The 21743-nt window shown below is 35.1% G+C and overlaps 1 protein-coding gene and 1 long non-coding RNA gene across 2 annotated transcripts; one reads left to right on the forward strand and one right to left on the reverse strand.

Annotated features, from left to right (window-relative positions):
- Window positions 1-4051: 4051 nt before the first annotated feature.
- Window positions 4052-19862, forward strand: LOC132029595 ((S)-coclaurine N-methyltransferase-like). Its single transcript, XM_059418866.1, has 8 exons — window positions 4052-4338; window positions 17569-17677; window positions 17831-18055; window positions 18191-18290; window positions 18385-18495; window positions 18605-18688; window positions 19257-19315; window positions 19410-19862. Exons 1-8 carry the CDS (start codon window positions 4152-4154, stop codon window positions 19600-19602), a joined length of 1068 nt encoding a protein of 355 aa, XP_059274849.1. The 5' UTR covers window positions 4052-4151; the 3' UTR covers window positions 19603-19862.
- On the reverse strand, window positions 7018-17554 carry LOC132029596 (uncharacterized). Its single transcript, XR_009407874.1, has 3 exons — window positions 17473-17554; window positions 14811-17183; window positions 7018-7123 (listed from the first exon to the last, which is right to left on the reverse strand). It is a non-coding gene; the product is annotated as an uncharacterized LOC132029596 (long non-coding RNA).
- Window positions 19863-21743: the final 1881 nt, after the last annotated feature.

Raw genomic sequence — 21743 nt, forward strand, 5'->3', positions numbered from 1 at the left:
TCTATCATTTATCGATGAATGATTTTTTGATGGTGGAAAGGTTGCAATGTAATAATAGAAAAATTTTGTATCTTTTTGAGATCGGCTGAAAAAGAAAATTGAGTTGATTTCTCATGGAAATTTTTGAATATAATATTTGAGCAATGCTAAGAGAAATTAATCAAGATAGAAAAATAACTTTTAGAATTATATATTCATAATTTATGTTAGATTAATAGGAAAAGATAATTGGATAAAAAGGTAATTAAATCCAGAATTGTAATTGTTGATTTGAACTATAACAAATGTTTCAGAACTGTTTTTATAAGATACAATTTTTGAAGGGTATGAATATGAGGATATAAAACAAAATATATAATAAGCAAAAAATTGAAAAAAGAAATTGCGTTTTACATATTTACAACTGATATTTGATTGCACATTATCTAATAAATTTAAAAACGTGAGTGAGAATCATGAACATAACCAATTACAATAAAAATAATATAAAAAGTTATGTTAGGATATTTAATATAGAATATTCATGAAAAATAATATAAGATTTTTAAAAATTGTTAGGTTATTTTTAGAAAATATAATAATAGGTATTCTTTTAAAATGAAAAGAAAGGTACTGTTGGAATGAATACGAAGAGGAGTAGGATTACAAGAGAGAAACACAATGATAATTGGATAAAAAGAGAGATTTCAAAAATCCAGAAATTGTAATTGGTGCTATTTGAACTATAACAAATGTTTAGAAATACTGAAAATTTTATAAGATGAACAAGGAGGATGATAGAATTTGATATTCAAACTAACGACGATTTTATATAGGAATTCTTTAATCTAAATATTCTTTTTCCATTTTGTGTATCTATTAATTTAATAAAATTAATCAATGAGTGAAGGATCTTATATAAAACAAAATATATAATAAGCAAGACATAATTTACTATATAAGATAGTTTCTAAAGCTCCTCAAGATCGTCATGAAATTATATTTTGAGAAATATTTGTCTAAATCTTTGATCTTGACTAAAATGATTGCTGATGCATCTTCCTTTATTAGCACATTATCTAATAAATTTAAAAACGTGAGTGATAGAAAATCTTCAAAAGAGGCAACATTTTAACCAATTATAATAAAAATAATATAAAAAGAATATATGTTAGGATATTTAATATAGAATATTCATGAAAAATATATGAAAAGTTAATTTTTATATATTTTTAATTAAATTAGTAGAAGAAGATAAAAGACAAGTTGACTTTGATTATTTTTAGAAAATATAATAATTTTCTGGTCAGGTATTGATTTTGACAGTTTTTACTATATTTCAATAATATGATTTATATCACCAAAAATTTCTAAACGACAAACTAAATTTACAATATCAATCGTGGAGTTTTTGTTGACATAGAAAAGATTAAAAATTGCTTTTGCAGTAACTCATTTCGTTTGACTTCTAAACTTTTTAGCGTGGTCACATTAAATTTCTTTTCTTTTTTTCCTGAATGTACATTATTAGATTCATCTGTATCCGCATCTTTAATTTGCTTCTTAAATATAGTGATACAAAATGGAAAGATAAGGGTAATCACAATTTCTACTTTTTTTTTTTTTAACTCTAATAAGTAATCACAATTTCTACTTTTTTATCTAATTAGTAATCACAATTTCTACATTGTGTAAAAATAGCTGTAGAAATGATTAAGGCCTAAAATGAAGAAGATTCGAGCTTTCCTACTTTATTGCTATTATTAGTAAAAATTAGCAATACATGCCCGTGCACCGAACATGTCTATTCACTTTAATTAGCTACTCTTTAAGGTTTGTATTTTGAAAATAACTTTTAAAAATATTCTAATTGCTACTATATATAGCAACATATTATGTACTATTACTTTAGTTATAATTAAAAATGGAGTTCAAAAATTAAAAACATATGATGGAATTAAGTCTTTGAGACGGAAAGAATCAGACTTTTTTCTCATTTTCATGACAATGAAAGTTGTTCATCGATGTGAAAAAGAAAATTAGTAAGAATGTGAGGAAAAATTAATATTTTGATTCTAAATTTTTTCTTTTAAATTCTTTAACATCTTATATGTATACCGACATGTTGATATCCATGTCAATTAATGTATATATTGAATTTTTTAAAAGCAAAACTAATTTTTATTTTATTAAATTACTTAAAAAATATATTATAATTTTTTATATTAACAATTATAGATAAAAAGAATTGTTACAAAGAAATCAAAATTAGAAAGATATATGTTACATCGTAAATCACCAACATTTTAATTCTGAAATGAAACTATAAAGCAATACATTTTATAAATGTAAAGAAACAATAATAAAAAAATGCAAAGGAGAGTAAAATAAGTAAAGTATTGACAAAGAAGGAAAACGGGGATAAAAGCCACTCCTCTCTTCACTTTTACTTGTCCACGTTAACATATCAAGAGAAAGAAATTTTTCTTCTTCTTATTTTACCCTTCACATTAATTACTCATTTTCAAATCATTTTCTGAGGCTATTGAGACTATAAACCAATAAATACTAATATTATGATAAAATGTATACTTCATTTATCAATTCTTAAAGAACGTGAAAAGTCAAAAGTGGATAAGTAAAAGTGCACAGAGGGAATAAATGTGTCGGAGAATTAAAATTGAAGTGCATACGTGTATAAATGAGAAGAGAATAAATATTCAGTATTATGATATATATTTACGTGGGATAAAAAAATAGTTTAGTAATGTGGCCATGTAATATGGGACGAAGGAAGTACTTTATTTATTAATTCTTAATGAACTTGAAAAGTCAACATGTATAAGTGCATAGAGGAAATAAATGTGTAGGAGAATTAAAATTGAAGTGCATACGTGTATACATGATAAGAGAATAAATATTCAGTACTATGACATATGTCCACGTGAGATTAAAAAATTGTTTAGTAATGTGGCTAAGTAATATGAGACGAAGGAAGTACTTTATTTATTAATTCTTGATGAACTTGAAAAGTCAACAGGTATAAGTGCACAAAGGAAATAAATCTGTAGGAGAATTAAAATTGAAGTGCATACGTGTATATATGATAAGAGATAAATATTCAATACTATTACATATGTCCACGTGGGATAAAAAAGTAGTTGGTTAAACTGTACAATTTATATAGCTTGTGGTACAAATTTGTATTGCTATGTTAGTCCTCTCTTCACACACACACACACACACACACATACATATATATATATATATATATATATATATATATATATATATATATAATAGAAATAAATAAATAGAATAGAAATTTGTGTAGGAGTATTAAAATTGAACTGCATACGTCTATACATGAGAAGAGAATAAATATTCAGCAAGAACAAGAAAAGTCAAAAGCGAACAAGTAAAAGTACATGGAGGAAATAAATGTGTCGGAAAATTAAAATTGAAGTGCATACGTCTATATATGAGGAGGGTATAAAGATTAAGTATTATGACATATATCCACGTGAGATTAAAAAATAGTTGAGTAAAGTGTACAAGTTATATAGCTTATGATAGAAACATTCATTGCGTGTACAAGTTGTAAAGCTTTTGGTACAAGTTGGTGAAGCCATGTTAGTCCTCCTTTGGCACTTATATATAATAGAAATATTGTTATATTATGTAATTAAGTGTAAATATTCTAATAATTGGGCAAAATAATATGTCACTATTACCAAAAAGGGAAAGTCTGTTTGCGCTGCTCCATTTATGTAATTTTAGGACCCGTCTAGCCATAAGAATTATTCAACTTTTTTAGCAATTTATTTTCACCTTTTTTAAAAATTAGTATATGACTATAAAAATTTCAAATACAATTTGAAGTTATATTTGGAATTTAAAAAATAAAAAAAACTTATTTTTGACAACCAAAACCTTATTAAAAAAGTACATTTCAATTAAAAAAAATACTATTTATAAAAATTATGGCCAACTCCAACTCCAAAATTTAAAAAAAGAGTGAAAAAGTTTTTAATTTCTGTGACAAACGCCCACTTAAAATGTTTAAGAAATTCCACCTTAAAGGCGAGCCAGTACAACTGACCATAACTTGTAGATAAGCCCCTAAGAAAGAGTGAAGATAAAGAAAAAATCCACACCATTCTTCCTTGAAGATGGATGCGATCGTGAAGGTGCCTTATGATGCTACGGTGAGGTTGATGCTGACTTCGCTAGAGCGTAACCTCTTGCCGGACGCCGTTACAAGGCGGTTGACACGACTGCTTTTAGCTGGCAGACTTCGCTCCGGTTACAAGCCTTCCGCTGAGCTTCAACTCTCTGATCTTCTCCACTTTGTGCATTGTACGCATTACTTCTTTCTAACTTTTTACTGTTTATTACTATCTGCTGCTTCATTTTATCTGTTTCCTGTTTTTTGTTGTCTTATTTTCTTGCAACCCTGCTTCCATTTCTTCTTTTCTTGTGAGCTGAAGCTCTATCGGAAAATAGTCTTTCTACCCACGAAGGTAGGGATAAGATCTGCGTACATCCTACTCTCTCATACCCCATCTTGTGTATTACATTGGTTATGTTGTTGTTGTTTGTTTGTATTTCGTAAAATTCAAACTCTATTTTGGTTTTAGAAAATTACTTCTGCTTTTTACTGCTATGGAAGCACAGCGCATTACTTGCTGAACTTTGTTTCCGGGTTCTAGTTATGGTGGGGTTTCACGTTTTCTGGAGTTTGTAAATATTGAAGAATTTAGCAGGCCCTTTCGCCATAGATTCCAAGTATTTTTCATTTTATTTGAAATTTAAAAGTTGAAATTGAAGATAGAATTATGTTTGGTTATATTTTTGCGAAAGAGTTATAGAGCATTTTATTTGGAATTTATGAAGATGGAGTTGGATAAAAGGTATGAAGCACTTTTTCAAATTCCGAATTCAACACCTCCATGTTGGATTCGAAATTTTATAACTAAATATTGGTTTTGATATAACATGAAAAGTTATTCCGGAAAAAAATAAAAACTCATTCTCATTCTTATGGCCAAACAACTCCTTAGCGTAAATTTTCAATTTTTAGGAAGATTTGAGACAGATTATGCATATGAAGCAAACATATATGTCGAAAATTCAGGTCCAGATGTGGCAAGAGGAAGGAAAATAAACAAGTTTTTTTTTTTTTTTTTTTTTTTGGGTGGGTGGTGGGGGGCTTTTACGAAAATATTCCTGCTTTTTTGAGTAAGTTGCGTACACATTTTCCTTTCTTAAATTTCACTTGTGGAATTATACTAAATTTTTTATTGTTGTTTTTCTTTCACGAAAATACTCCATCAGTACAAAGAATCTAGTCCCGTGCCCCATAATTGCTAATTACATATGGTGCTTGCAACTTTATCCCTTTCTTCATTTTTTTTCCACCAAAAAATCCTCCCTAGTACAAAAAGTCGGTTGTCATTGCTACTTGATTTCTCTAGACATGATCCTTATCTTTTACATTTAATGTGATGTGATAGGTTCTTAGAAGCAATTAGATGTCTTCCATTTTCGCAATTTTTTACTTAACTTAGAGCCTGTTTGGATTGGCTTATAAGTTGATCAAATCAGCTTATAAGCCATTTTTAATTTATTTGTCTATTTGGTAAAATAGAAAACAATTTAAATTAAGTTACAAAGTGTTTAAAATAAGTCAAAACCAATAAGTTGCTTAACCCCAACTTAATTTTTTTTTGGGCTTAAAAGTCATTTTGGTTTGATCAACAACTTTACCCTTTTGTCCCTTATATTTTCTGTTAATTCCATTACTTCTAAAAACCCTTTAAGCACTTTTATCCAAACACGTAACTACTTATTTATAAAATAACTTTCAACACTTAAAAAGTACTTTAAGCACTTATGCTTAAAAGCTACTTTTTTCCAGCTAATCCAAAGGGGCTTTTACTAAAAACAAATTGAGATCATTTGTCAATTTCATTAGTGGGGATATATATTCCATCTCCATGATAATGTTATTATTCTATTTATATTTATATGACCACAAAAAAGTTATTATTCTTCTTCCCTGTCCTTAAAGCACTGGTTGCAAGACGTAAAATATTCTCACATTAATTCAAAACTACTACATATTTGTCACGACCCATTTTCACTAAGTCGTGCGGGCACCTACCTTTCCCACCTCGGTAGGCGAACCCTTAGCTCAACATTCACAATAATAGAAAATAGCGGAAGAAAGTAAAATAACGTAAGTCTTACAATATAATATAATGTTAACAAGTGCGGAAGTAAATGAAATCCACCTCGTATACGATGTCCGGTCATACAAGAGCATCTAAATCCGAATACTAAAGTCTGAATAATAATACATAAGTAGTCTCAAATCATGTCTCTGAATGGAAAACATGACATAAGTAATAGAAGAGTCTTCGAGGTCGGCGGACGCCAAGCTCACCCCCGGAAAACTCAAGTGGAAGGCCGAAGAGTCGATCAACCACGAGTCGAGAAGTAGATCCGATTTCGATACTCGCATTCATAAAAGAATGCGACGCAAGTGCGAAAGACAAGCAACAACGATGGTAGGCATCATCGGCCGACCAAGCATAGATAACACAATTCACAAAATAAGTATATAGCAAGGAATCCAACAAGTATTTATAAGATAGTAAGATCACAACCAGGTGTTCGTCATCGCCTACGTAAAGCCTCTAAACCCAAGTACACCAAGTCCGAAATATATATATCCAATCCAATCATCACAATCAATCACCACAAATCGAAATCAAGCTAATGCAATGCAATAATGGAATGGATGAGATGTAATGTCATGCAAATGAGGTGTACACATGTACTCCGGACGGAAATATCGACGTCTCGGTAGCACAACCCAGTGTGACTCGCGAAGTCTAAGTGCCACCCGTCTCGGATCTTTGCCCAACAGACAAACGGGACCCTGGCTAATTGCTCACAGGAGGAGTCTCACCGGCACCACTCTAGGGGACCCGCGAAGCTCATGCACTAATAATGATTCCAGAATAACATCGGAATTGGCCATGCAACAACGATGCCGGAATAGATCATCGATCATCGACCTTCTCACAATCATTCAAGTAAAAGAGTTGCTCAATCAACGATACCGGATAATTACCGGCTATCGGCCATGCACCATGAATATGAGGGAATGTATGCAATGCACATACAACGGTTCCGGAATCGAACCTCGGACATCGGCCTTCTCACAATCACTCAAGTAAAAGAGTTTATCAGACATTAGTTTCATACAATCAACGATTCCGGAATGGATCTTCGGACATCGGCCTTTTACAATCACTCAAATAAGGAGTTTATCAAATATCAGTTTCACTCATCAACGATACCGGATCATCACCGGGTATCGGCCATGTATCATGAATGTGTGAGAATACGTGCAATGCGTACATCATGTATCAACAATCAAGTTCAATATCACAAGTACCACGAAGGGGTATGCCAACAATGTATCATATCACAATACCAACAATGGTATGCCAACAATATATCGATATCACTAGTACCAACAACAGGTACGTCAACAAGGTATCATATGCAAATACCAACAACGGTATACCAATCATATCTCAGTCATGACAGTAGCGCAGATTCTGATATCTACCACTACTCGTGGCGACAAACCATCAAAATGGAACAATAAACACATATAACGGGGTGGCTAGTCCCAACACACAACAGGGCCCAACCTAAGGCAATATCCAACCCAGCTTCATACCCGAAGGTTCGCATGCTGTCTCCGACATTATATTCTAAATATGTGATTCGCTATGCATAGTCTCATTAGAGGTAAGCCATAACCTATCTGGACTGCCGAACCGCAACACTAACAAGTCACTCTATCGCCTTGCCCTTCCACTGAATCTCAGAACCAAAGTAGTCTAAGCATAATCAAATTCTAAATTAGAAATGATGGAGAATGATACTAATATTGTTATCATATCCATTAGGTCCATTTTAACCCTAGAAATTGGGGAAACGGGCCCACAAGGCCAAAACGGGAAATTTGCGGGCAAAATACCAAATTAAGTACTAGGGAATCATAACCCAACCATTAATTGTTGAATTAGCTCAAGAACTTGTCTAATTTCTAATCCAAGTAAAAACCCCCAAATTGGGTATGAACCCTAATTCTCCAAATCTGAAATTCAACGTTAAAAGTAGAAGATATGGGCTTACTAAGCTTAGATTCATCACATTTTAACATTAACATCATCAATTTATCAAGTATAATCTTAGGGGAAAGTCTCCCAAAATCCTCCTTCAAATTTCATTTCTAAGGGATTGAAAAGGGAAGGGGAAAATCTAAGATGATTGTGATTAAAGAGGAGTAAAGGATTAGACAAGGTTTTACCTCCAAGAATTCCTTCAATTTGTCTCCAAGAACAGCTTTCCCAAGCTCCAATATCGAGATATGAAATAAGGAGGGCCTAAGACTTATTTAAGACTCATTTAATGGATTTAATTGCCCGTCATCCGCTACGACGATCGCGACCGCCCGGCGGTCACCGACCGCATCGGCGGTCAAGCCTAAATAGACAGACCGACCGCAGGCGGGCGGGGATATACGCCCCCTTGGCGGTCTTTCTTGCGAGCCGGCGGGATACCGCCCCAGCGGGCACCAGACGCCAGAACTTGGCCTAAGTTTTTCTTTTCGATCCGATTTTCCGACTAACTCCCGAGGCCATCTGCTCACATATCAGATACCTAGTCCCACATAAAAACGCACTACGAATGCGCCTGTGGCCTCGGAATTCCCAACGGAGGTCTCGTTGACCGAGTCAACCACCGATGCCTTAATTCCCAATTCCCATCCAAGTCCCGGAATGCGTCCGAATGCATTGGGAACCGAACCAAATATACATACAGGTTCTAAACGACCATCCGGACCTCTCGGAATCGACAGAATTCCGAAGAAGGTCCGTTTGCCCAAAAGTCAACCTCGGGTCAACCCTTTTTCACTTCAAGTCTATGTATTTCCCAAAGTTGCCCGAATCCAGTCTAGGCACCTCCGGAAGCGTGTCAACGGTCCCCTCGGGTTAAAAGTGAGCCAATCAATGCTCGGGAACGAGCGAAAGTGTCAAAAGAACTATAACGACCAAACGGGTCGTTACAATATTATTATTATTATTATTATTATTATTATTATTATTATTATTTGTGTATTGCGACTTGTAGGATTACACAGGTTATTTTGTTAATGTTGTATTTGTGTATTGCCATTTTTATTAAAATTTAATAATATATAGAAACAAATATGCTCTTGTTATTATTGAATATTGCATATAAATATTACTTTTATAACATTTTTTACTTATTCAAATAGGAAGTGGAGGTGCTTGCCATCTGAACAACCTTCGTTCAAGTTATTTTGATATCAAACAAAAGTAGTTGATGGAGTAATAAGATTGTACACACATGTAGAGCACTATTGTGGAAAGCCGTATAGTCTTTGAGGAAAATTCCATATATGCTATTAAGTGAAATGTTTAAAGTCAACCAATTAAATTGAACTTAAAGATCAAATTAGCATTTACTAACTCAAATAAAACTACATAACTAGCTTTCAATTGTTCACTAAGACTCAAAGATTCCGAAGTCACATAAACTAACGAGAGATATATAGTCATAAAATGTTCAAAATGATCGCAAAATAGTAAAAATGGCATAAAACTCAAAATTGGATGACTTGAAATCTTAATGAAACATTTAACTTTAGTTTTTTGGTTTTCGATTTTCTGGAAGCTAATTGAAACAAAGTAAAAAAATAAAAATAAAACTAGACCTCAAATAAATATTTCAACCCTAATTATTAAAAAAAATCGGGGAGGGTAAAGAATTAGGTTTTTACAATGAGGGAATAAGAATAGTTGTGAAGTGCAAATAGTAATCGTTTAGTGTACTAGTATACCTCTGATTTAGGTTTATGTTTAACAATTAGTATATTATTTAGTATACCAGCGTCTCTTTGATTTAAGTTTATATTTAACCAGTAATATACTTATTAAGACTTGTATTTATAATGTAACACATTTTACTTATCTAGCCACTCTTAGCTCAGCATAGCCTTAGATATTTTAGTTGACTAGGTCGGTTAGTTTAGTGCCAGCTGTAGGATTAGTTAGTTAGTTCTTTGTTCCTATCTTCTTCATTTTATATAAGAACACAGTACTTGTAATATCCTTATTCAATTAAATCGATTCTCTCCAGGCCCAACTGGGAGCTTACTTCTCATTTTTTCCATTGTTGCTCCTTGAGAGCTTCTTGTTGAATTCTCTATTTTGTCCTGGTATCAGAGCACAGATCTCTAAGAATCGATCAAAAGTTCAATTTTTTTTTTCAATTTTTGGTGTTGACTTAATTCAATAGTTCTTCTCTGTATCGCGATTTGAGTGCGATTTTGCTTCTCTATTCCTTGATTCTCTTTAAACAAAAGTTAATTTTTCTGTTCTCGTGTTAAAATTCACTTCTGATTACTCTCAATTAACAATCAATCACATCAATTTTACGCTCAATCAACTATCAATCACATCAATTTTACGCTCAATTAACAATCAATCACATCAATTTCACACAAAATGGCCGGAGAAAAGGAAAATACGGAAACTGTCTATCCGAGCAATCCACTATATGCACATCCTTCAGAGGGTGCTGGAACTGTACTTGTTCCAATGGTTTTTGATGGTATTGGTTACAGATCTTGGAGAAGAGGTATACTTAGGGCACTCTCCGTTAAGAACAAAGTAGGTTTTATCGTTGGTAAGTGCAAAAAGCCAGATGTCGAAGCAGCTACATACGAACAGTGGTTGCGTTGTGATGAAATGGTGACATCGTGAATTTTGAATTCCCTTTCAAAGGACTTAGCAGATAGTTTGCAATATGTAAATAAGGCCAAAGAATTGTGACAGGAATTAGAGGAGAGTTATGACCAGACGATTGGACCTAGGTTGTACCAGTTACAAAAGGAGATAAATGAACTAAGTCAAGGAGCACTGGATATAACTAGTTTTTACACTAAGATGAAGAAACTTTGGGAAGAACTCAATACTTTGAATGAGCATGCACAGTGTAGTTGTGTGTGTACTTGTGTTGCAAAAGCAAACATGCACAAAGCAGAACAGGACAGGAGATTAATCCAGTTCTTGATGGGCTTAAATGAGGTTTACACTGTTGTGAGAGGGAGTATTTTGATGATGAATCCACTACCTACAACTGCGCAGGCTTTTTCTATCCTTATCCAGGAGGAAAAACAAAGAGAAGTTCGACCAAATAATCAGCTAGTACTTGAATCCACATCTCTGAATGTGAATGGACCTGGAAATTACAATAAAAATCCTAGAGTAGATTACAACAATGTATATGGAGTTGGAAGCAGTAGCACCAGTAACATCAACCTTCGAATGAACTACAATCAAAGTGCAAACTATACTGGGAACTTCAGGACAAATTAGAATAATCAGATGACTTCTGCTGTAAACACTAGTTATAGGGGAAGCTGATCTCAAAGTAGATCCAAACTTTTCTGTGAACATTGCAAAAGACCTAGTCATACCAAAGACAGGTGTTATAAAATGCATGGATATCCACAAGGTCCCAAGCACAACAACAATAACTACAGTAATTACAACAATGACAAGGGAAAAAGAGTTGTAGCAAATGTGTATGGTTCTGTAGACTGTGATGGTTTGAACACTGCTGAAGCTCAAGTGGTGGACAAGGGAGATTGATGCAACACCTAACTCAAGAGCAATATGGACAACTAATCAACATTTTGGAGAACTTGCAAATAGGAAAATCAGGAGACAACTCAGGAAATGCAAACATGAATGGAGGAGCAGTAAACTTCAATGGAGGAACTGTGAACTTTGCAGGTATTGTTGCCTGCTCCACCTCTGTTAATTCTGGTAATCATTCTAGCAGTGCTTTTGATTCAAATGCTGACACCTGGATTCTTGATTCCGGGGCAACAAATCATATGACTTATAATAAAAACCTGCTAACCAACATTAAAACCTTAGTTTATCCCTTTCTAGTGTCATTGCCAAATGGATACAAAGTGAAGGTGACACAAATTGGTGATGTCATTCTTAGCTCTAGGTTCATTTTGAGAAAAGTCCTGTTTGTGCCTAGTTTTAAGTTCAATCTGATTTCCATTCATTCTTTGACAGTACAGCTTGATTGCATTGTCATATTCATAAGGTTTGCTTGTCTTATTCTACAGGGCCTTTCAGTGAAGAGGCCTCTGGAGATTGGTAGTGCCAAGGGCAGTCTCTACTTGCATTTTACAAACTCACCCAGTCCTAGTAACAATTTTCCTCTTACTACTGTTTCTAGTTGTCATAGTTCGGTTCAAAATGTGTCTGCACCTGACATTTCTAGTTTTCCTGATCCTTGTATGATAAATAAGTCACAGTTGAGTTTTTCTGATTCTTGTAAGATAAATAAGCCTCATTTGAGTTGTATGATAAATAATATACAGCCAGGTGCAAGTCCCATTTTAATGAATTCGGTTTCATCAAATGGAAAAGATAGTTCTGTATCCAATGCATCTTTATTCCCTGAAACAAAGGTAGATGTTTTGTGGCACCACAGATTAGGTCATCTGTCTTTTGGTAAAATGAGGAGTATCCTTTCCATTCCAGTTAACTTTTCAGCAAGACAGCCTTTTATTTGGCCCATTTGTCCCATGGTTAGACAAAATAGAATGCCTTTCCCTCAGAGAACCACTACTACAACCAAAATTTTTGAACTTCTACATGTTGACTTGTGGGGTCCGTATCAGGTTCCAACTCATGACAAAAATAGATACTTTATCACACTGGTAGATGATTACAGTAGGTGCACATGGACACACCTACTCAGTTGCAAAAGCAATGCATTACAAATCGTCAAAGCTTTTGTTGCCATGGTCCAAACACAATTCCAAACCACCATCAAAACCTTGAGAACTGACAATGGACTTGAGTTCACTAGCAGTGCAACAACTTTTTTTTACCAAGATAAGGGCATCATCCACCAAAAGACCTGCCCATACACACCCCAACGAAATGGGGTGGTACAGAGGAAACACAAATACCTCTTTGAAACTGCAAGAGCTTTATTATACCAATCTAAACTCCCCATGCCATATTGGGGTGAATACAGACTTACTTCTACTTATATAATAAACAGATTGCCTTCTTCATATGTCCAAAACCATTGCCCATATGGACTGCTTTACCAAAGAAAACCAACCTATTCCCATCTTAGGAGTTTTGGATGCCTTTGCTACCCCACAACACTGAAAACTCACAAAGACAAATTTGAACCTAGATCCACACCTGATGTGTTTGTGGCATATCCTTATGGCACCAAAGGTTACGAAGTACTAAATCTTGTCACAAAAAGAATACATGTTTCAAGGGATGTATTGCTTCATGAAAATGTGTTCCCTTTTGCCAAACCTTTTACTATTGCTGATTTGTGTGTGCAGTCTGGTGTCTTTCCTTCTTCTACTTCTTCTACAAGTGATGATAGATCACACTTTATCTCTGATTCTTTGAATTCTGTAACTCAGTCAACTTCTCCTAATAGGTCTAGTCCTTTTTCTTCATCTAATCATCACTATGAAGGGTTACCTGTGTCTTCACCTGAGCATACTTCTGATGTTTTCCCAGCTGCTCCAGTGAGTCCAAATGCTGATACACCACCTACTTCTTCTTCACCTCAACATAGCACTACTGATAATTCCACTTCCTTGCCCTCATCTACTGTACCTCATATTCCTCTATCTACTAACAACAACAAACCTACCAGATCTCACAAGGTTCCCACTTATCTAAAAGACTATGATTATAATCTACCCCGCTTACCTTCTTCTGCTGCTACTCCTTCTCTTGCCATCAGTGCAGACAATAGTTCTTCATCATTTTCTTTTCATATACAGACTTTTTCTCTTAATGCTTTAGCACCCACTAGTCAGCATTTGTTCAACTGCATTTCTTTAGATTGTGAACCTGATTCTTACAGAGAAGCAGCTGCAATTCCTGCATGGCAAACAACCATGACTCAGGAATTTGAAGCTCTTCATGCTAATCATACATGGGATTTATTGCCTCGTCCACCTGGAAAGAGAGCCATAGGGTGTAAGTGGGTGTATAAAATCAAACATAGGGCAGATGGTAGTATTGAGAGGTACAAAGCTAGATTGGTTGTGAAGGGTTACACTCAACAAGGAGTGGATTATATTGAGACCTTTTCCCCTGTTGTTAAAATAACAACTGTTAGGGCTTTAATTGGGACTGTAGTCAAGAAGGGGTGGGATATATTCCAATTAGATGTTAATAATGCATTTCGCCATGGAGATTTGCATGAAGAGGTTTATATGCAAGTCCCACCTGGTTTAGTGATAGAGCAGTCTGGTTTAGTATGCAAACTTAGGAAGTCCTTGTATGGTCTCAAATAGGCCAGTAGGCAATGGTATGCAAAAGTGACCGAGGCACTGTGTTCCAGAGGTTATCAACACTCTATGCTTGACTACTCACTATTTTATAAGAAATCTGACTCTTATGGTAATTTTGTAGCTGTGTATGTAGATGATATTATCATCATAGGTACACACTCACAGGAAATCCAGTCCCTGAAGCATTTTCTTCATGCAACATTTAAGATAAAGGATCCTGGATTACTCTATTATTTTCTAGGGCTGGAGGTTTTTTATAAGCATGATGGGGTTCTGATTACATAAAGGAAGTTCACTGAGGATTTACTCAAGGAATTTGACTGTACTCATTGCACAGCTTTGTCCTCACCTCTAGATCCTTCCATCAAACTCAGGGCTGATGAAGGTGTTTTGTTGTCTGATCCTGTTTATTACAGGAAACTCATTGGGAAGCTCAATTTTCTGACTGGCACAAGGTTGGACATTGCTTACAGTGTCCAGCACCTCAGCCAATACATGCAACATCCAAGAGATACTCACCTCAAAGCTGCTTTTCATGTTCTAAGGTACTTAAAAGGTGATCCTTGTCTGGGTGTCTTCATGTCAAACAAGCAGGGCTACTCAATCAATGCTTATTGTGACTCTGATTGGGCTGCTTGCCCTGAGTCTACGAAGTCAGTTAGTGGGTATATTGTTCTCCTTAGTGACACTCCCATTAGCTGGGAGTCAAAGAAACAAACAACCATATCTTTGTCCTCTGGTGAGGCAGAGTACAGGTCAGTTAGAAAGGTTGTTGGAGAGCTTGTTTGGCTTACTCGACTGCTTGAAGAACTGACAGTGCCCTTTGCACCACCTGTCCCTGTGTATTGTGATAGCCAAGTTGCTCTCCACATTGCTAAGAATCTTGTGTTTCATGAGCGTACCAAACACATCGAAGTTGTTTGTCATTTCGTCCGGGACAAGCTTCAGGAAGGGTTAATCTCTTTGCATCACATCTCAACTCCATGCACAATTGGCAGACATCTTCACCAAATCCTTGTCTGGGGTCAAGCATTCTCTTCTTCTTCTCAAGCTGTTAGTGAGTCCCTCACCTCCACCTGCAGCCGGGGGGGGGGGGGGGGGGGACTTGTATTTAATGTAACACATTTTACTTATCTAGTCACTCTTAGCTCAGCATAGCCTTAGATATTTTAGTTGACTAGGTCGGTTAGTTTAGTGCCAGCTGTAGGATTAGTTAGTTATTTTCCTCTCTTCTTTATTTTATATAAGAACACAGTACTTGTAATATCCTCATTCAATTCAATCGATTCTCTCCAGTCACAACTGGGAGCTTACTTCTCATTTTCTCCATTGTTGCTCCTTGAGAGCTTCTTGTTGAATTCTCTATTTTGTCAATACTATTTAGTATACCAGTATACTTTTGACTTTTGTTTTATGTGGGTATATTATGTCGTATACCATGAACACTATGATTATTGGTATGTTAAATGATATTCATCATATAAAAACGATATATTGGTAAGTATATCCATGAACACTATTGAATCATGGGTTTACTGTGATTTGTATGTGAAATCATATTCGCAATACACCAATGGATATTGTTATACAGTATACCATGATCATTCTCAAATCATGGCAGTATCCCATGATTACTTTTGAATCATGGTATAATGTATATTGATATGTTAAATGACACTTACAGTACACAAAATATATTTTGTCGTCTACCATAGTTATTGTTGAACAATTGTCTCCTTTTTTTTTTCCCAGTATATATTATATCTGTACAACAATATCAACATATCCAGTGTAATCCCACAAGTGGGTCTGGGGAGGGTAGAGTGCACGCAAACCTTACTCCTACTTCATGTAGGTAGAGAGGCTGTGTCCGAAAGACCCTCAACTCGAATGCAACAAAGCAAAGAAGTTATGAAAGAGGAACTATGGCAATAATGAAAACATGACAATTAATAAGGAAAGTTGTGCAGAGCATTCAGAAAGGAATAGTAACAACAACGACATAGTGTGATAATCCAAACGCAGTACACAATAGATGTTAATAGCTACCAAAAAGCAAGAAACTACATGATAAGGCTAATATTACGACCGACACGGTGCTCCAGACTACCACCAAGCCTAATCCTATTGAAAAGCGAGGCAGGCTCGACTACCGACTAACCTTCTACCCTAATCCGTGATCTCCAAACCCTACTACCTAAGGTTATATTCTCTGTTAGCTGAAGCTGCACCATGTCCTGTCTAATCACCTCTCCCCAATACTTCTTCGGCCTGTCTCTACCTCTCCTCATACCCCCTATATCTAACCTTTCACACCTCCTTACTAGGGTATCAGCGCATCTCCTACTCACATGCTCAAACCATCTCAGTCTTGCTCCTCTCATCTTGTCCACTACAGAGGCCACTTCCACCTTATCCCGGATATCTGATTCCTTATCCTATCTCTCCTAGTATGCCCACACATCCATCTCAGCATCCTCATTTCCACAACTTGCATCTTCTAAACATGAGAGTTCTTGACTGGCCAGCACTCTGTCGCATACAATAAAGTCATTCTAACCACCACTCTGTAGAACTATATAGTATATCTATATATTTAATAATATACATGATATATTACTGATATATTTAATGGTGTAGCTTTTTACAATTATGTTTTGCCAAGATAATGAAATGCTGCTATATTCATAGGTTTATCTGTTATTCTGTACTCTGTAGTCTACTTAATTAAGGGCCCGTTTGGCCATAAATACCAAAAACTTTTTCACTTTTTTTGGAATTTTTGAAGTTGGAGTTGTGTTTGGCCATAGTTTTTGAAATTGTAGTTTTTGGTGAAATGTAGTGTAAAAAAGTGAAAAAAGTTGAAATTTTTTGAAAAACAAGTTTTTCTTGTTTTTAGTATTCCGGAGTACAACTCCGGAAAAAAGTGAATAATTTTTATGGCCAAATGCTAAAAGTTAAAAAAGTGAAAAAATTTTCCCAAAAAAAGTGAATAATTTTTATGGCCAAACGCCCACCAAGTGTCAGACTCATGTGGATTGAGACTCAAAAATTAAGGAACAACGGCAGCTTAAAGAATTTTGACTGACTGGGTGCTTCTTTTACAGGTTTAAGAGAGATGCCTATAGCTGTGATGACTGAGAAGCCAAAGTCCCAACATTACGAGCTTCCTACCTCTTTCTTCAAGATTGTTCTTGGAAAACACCTCAAATACAGGCAACTATATATCTCCAATCTACCTACATTTTCTATTCATACATATACTCTATTCCCATTAATTGTGGTGCGTCATTCCTGTATATTCTGTTTTGTCACTACATAAGAAATCTGACAGTCTTAGTGGCTTATATATATATATGAATAGTGCAGCTGCTGTTACTTCCAAGACAAGTCAAGCACTCTAGAGGATGCTGAAAAAGCAATGATGGAATTATACTGTGAAAGGTCACAGTTGAAAGATGGACACTCTGTACTTGATGTTGGATGCGGCTGGGGCTCCCTTTCTATATACATAGCACAAAAATTCAGTGGCTGCAAAGTCACCGGGATTTGCAATTCAGTGACCCAAAAAGCACATATCGAAGAGCAGTGCCGGTACTTCTTTTGACATGCTTTTGATGAGCTTAAGCATATTGTCATCATCTAGATAACTTCCTCTGAGAACCTTAGATCAGTCACATGTGTTTGTGTAATTTCTTTTATCGAAATATCTTATTCTCCTGTGGTTAGGGAGCTTCAGCTGGGGAATGTGGAGATTATAGTTGCAGATATTAGCACATTTGAGATGGAAGGATCCTATGATCGAATATTGTCTATTGAAATGTTTGAGGTATTGAGTTCAAGCTGAGTACTGTTTGTTATTAGGTTAAAACTTCCTGTTAATATACTTATAGCTAAGAAACTTTATATCACTTAATTTATAGCATATGAAGAACTATGGAGATCTCTTGAAGAAGATCTCAGGATGGATGAAGCCAGATAGTCTTCTTTTTGTTCATCATTTTTGCCACAAGGCATTTGCTTACCACTTTGAGGTACACACATTGATCTGCCGATGCATGTTTACTTAGTTATTCACTGGAAATATTTCATCATGAAGCCTCCCTTGCTTCAATTACAGATCTAGTGACTAATGTTCTGCAGGATGTGAACGATGATGATTGGATCACTAGGTACTTCTTCAGTGGAGGTACTATGCCTTCTGCAGATCTCCTCCTTTATTTTCAGGTGAGCTTCTAATATCGAATATGTTGCTTTGGCTTCCTCTTCACCTTATAAATTATATAGCTTGAATATGTAGTTTGTATCTGCTTTCTTTCCTCTTTCCATCCATTTTTAAGACATTATTTCGATGCTTACATCTGGTACATTTGATCACAGAATTCATAGATAGTTGCATAAATGACTTAACAACTACAAAAAATTACAAGAAACAGGCGTTTTGCTGTTGACAGAAAATGCCTTTAGGCTTTGTGGCCTTGAGGTGGATTTCGGCAAACCAGGAAACTAAAGAGGATCTTGGTATTCTTGCAGCATAATCTTCTAATTTGACTGTTGTATTGAGGCCGTATTAGATTCCTCAACAATGCTTGAAAGTCTAAGAGAGTTACAAAGAATCCAATCTCTGATGAAAAAAAAGAAAGACATGCACTACGGATTGTCATGTAGCTGTATGGCGAAGAAAAGTCTGTCAATAATTAATCTTTTTTATAAATGAAACATTTATATACTACAATTTTTTCTTGATAAATAAAAAAAATCAATGAATGATAATTATTGTGATGCTTGCTTGCAGGATGACGTTTCTGTGGTTAATCATTGGCTTGTTAACGGAAAACATTATGCACAGACAAGGTGAGCTTATCTTATTTGCCAATTTGAATAATTTTAGAGGAGACATGTAGTGGTGATGTTTAATCGGTTTTAGCTTTGTACCTCTTTTTTGCAGCGAAGAATGGCTTAAAAGAATGGATCAGAACAAAAATTCCATAAAGCCAATAATGGAGTCCACTTATGGTAAGGATTCAGCTGTCAAGTGGACTGTCTACTGGAGAACATTTTTCATATCAGTTGCTGAACTGTTCGGGTACAACAATGGAGAAGAATGGATGGTTGCACATTTCCTCTTCAAGAAGAAATGAATTTGGCAGTTGCCTAAATGCATTTTACCCAAAAGCTTCAATAAGAGGACACTCAGTACGTCACAAGTTTGAAGAGTTGTGATCTTGTAATGATCTCCTTAGTTACAGAGTACTAGGAGAGAAAACGTGCCGATTGCTGTTATCTTTGCCTATTAGTTTCAGAGCAGTAGGAGAGAAAATTATAGTATTAGATGGCATTACGAAGACAATGCAGTTAATAAATGTGATCACTTGACTTGTTACTGAAATCCAATTGGACAAAAGTTGTTGAATGGCAATTTGATCCTCTTTTTTGGTGTGTGTTTTGTTGTTTTTCTTGGCAAAACTGTTCCATTCATCTTCCCCCTCCTCACTGTCTCTCTGGAGATGGTAGGTTGCCCACAATATTGAGCATGAAGTCAGAGCCATCCTTTTGTTTAAAGGTTTACGGGCACTTGAACAGCAACACAAAAATTGTGATAGCAGCAATAGTGTTGCCAGTCTAACAACAAATGAGCATGTGAGCCGAGGAACGCGTTACTTTTCCAATTCATTTTCCTACAGGTTCTCGCATTCATGTGGAGAACTTCAGCAACACAGACCACCCTCAATTTCAACAACTTAAGTTAGTTTTCTGGTTATTCCCAATATTTTCAGTGGAAGCTCACTAACAAAACTCTGCATCTACATTTAGGACTACTTGACTCTGCATATTCACAATATTTTCAGTAGAGAGTCGTTTTTTAATTTTCTAGAGGACTATTCATTGTTATGATAAGTAGTGTATTTGGAGAACGCCACAAGATCAAATGAGAACACTTTACACATCACAATATAGAGAAACCGACACGAAAGTACTATAACTTGCCTTTTCCCATATAAAAAAGTACAAATAATATAGTTAAATTTTTAGCCAAAATCACTTTGTTTGATTCAGGAAATATACAATCATTTTGACGTTGAAAGAGCATTGTTTTTAACCAATATAAAGAAATGTGCCTTCAACACATCAGAACCAAATATAAACAAGAAAAACAAGATGAAAGAATCAACATGTAAAGGAAAAAGAGGACGAGAAAAACCTCAAAAGCAAAAACCAGAACCCATCCTATGGGATTGCAATTGAAACATATACTCAATTTTAGATCCAATTACACCAAATAAAATTGGAAAGTGTGAAATATAAACATTAGACTCAGGTCACTCAACAATAGTAGAACTCAATTTGTTTCTTTTCCTCAGAAAATCAAGAAACAAAACAATAATGCTATCCAATCCCACTTCAAAATTGAAGAAAGAAACCTCATTCTAAACCTTTTGCATAAATAGACTATTTGCTAGCAAAACTAACTTGAGCAAGATTTGAAAAGATTCAGCAAGGAACTAACATAAGATAACGAAGATCCCAGAAGAGAAAAGGCAGAGAAGAGAAAAAGTCATTTTGGGAGGCAAGTGGGTGCTTTGGAGGGACAGGAACAAGAGAACTTTTGAAGGGATGGAATATGACTTCTTACATGTTAGGAATATTAGATTTCTAGTTTTTGGTTTACATGGTTTTGTCCCCCACCATATCTTATTACTTTCATAAAAAATATTTTATGAAAACTGATAGGGTAGGTACAATCTCCCTAGTGTTGCCTTTGATACCAAAAGACATCAGAATCTCATTAACTCTCCTGGAGTCTACAATGCGCAACTTACCTAATCGTAATTAACTAGGTTTTCCCACAATATGCAGCATAAAGTCAAACCATCAGTCCAGTTTTTCAAAAAGTTTTACTGGACTTGAACAGCAAAAGAAATGAGAAAACAGTGACAGTAGCTATTACTCCCAATCTAACATCAAATGGAAACGTGAGCCAAGGAGAGTGTTGCTTTTCAAATTCATTTTCCTACAGGTTCTGGCATTCATGAAGCAGAACTTCAGCAAGATAGATCACCTCAATTTCAGCAATTTAAGTTAGTTGCCTGGCCGTTCAGTCTAACTATATTTTCAGTGCAAGCTGATTGACAAAAAAACAGCATCGATTCAGTACTGCGTTGAGCTAGTACTAAACTCAAGAACCTTGCTTGCTTAACTTAAAAAAATTACTAAACTCGAGATATTAAACTGAATGTGCAGAAAAAACTGGGTAAATATTTAGCATTCTACACAAGGACTG

This window comes from Lycium ferocissimum, chromosome 9, assembly GCF_029784015.1.
Source record: "Lycium ferocissimum isolate CSIRO_LF1 chromosome 9, AGI_CSIRO_Lferr_CH_V1, whole genome shotgun sequence".
Lineage (NCBI taxonomy): Eukaryota > Viridiplantae > Streptophyta > Magnoliopsida > Solanales > Solanaceae > Lycium > Lycium ferocissimum.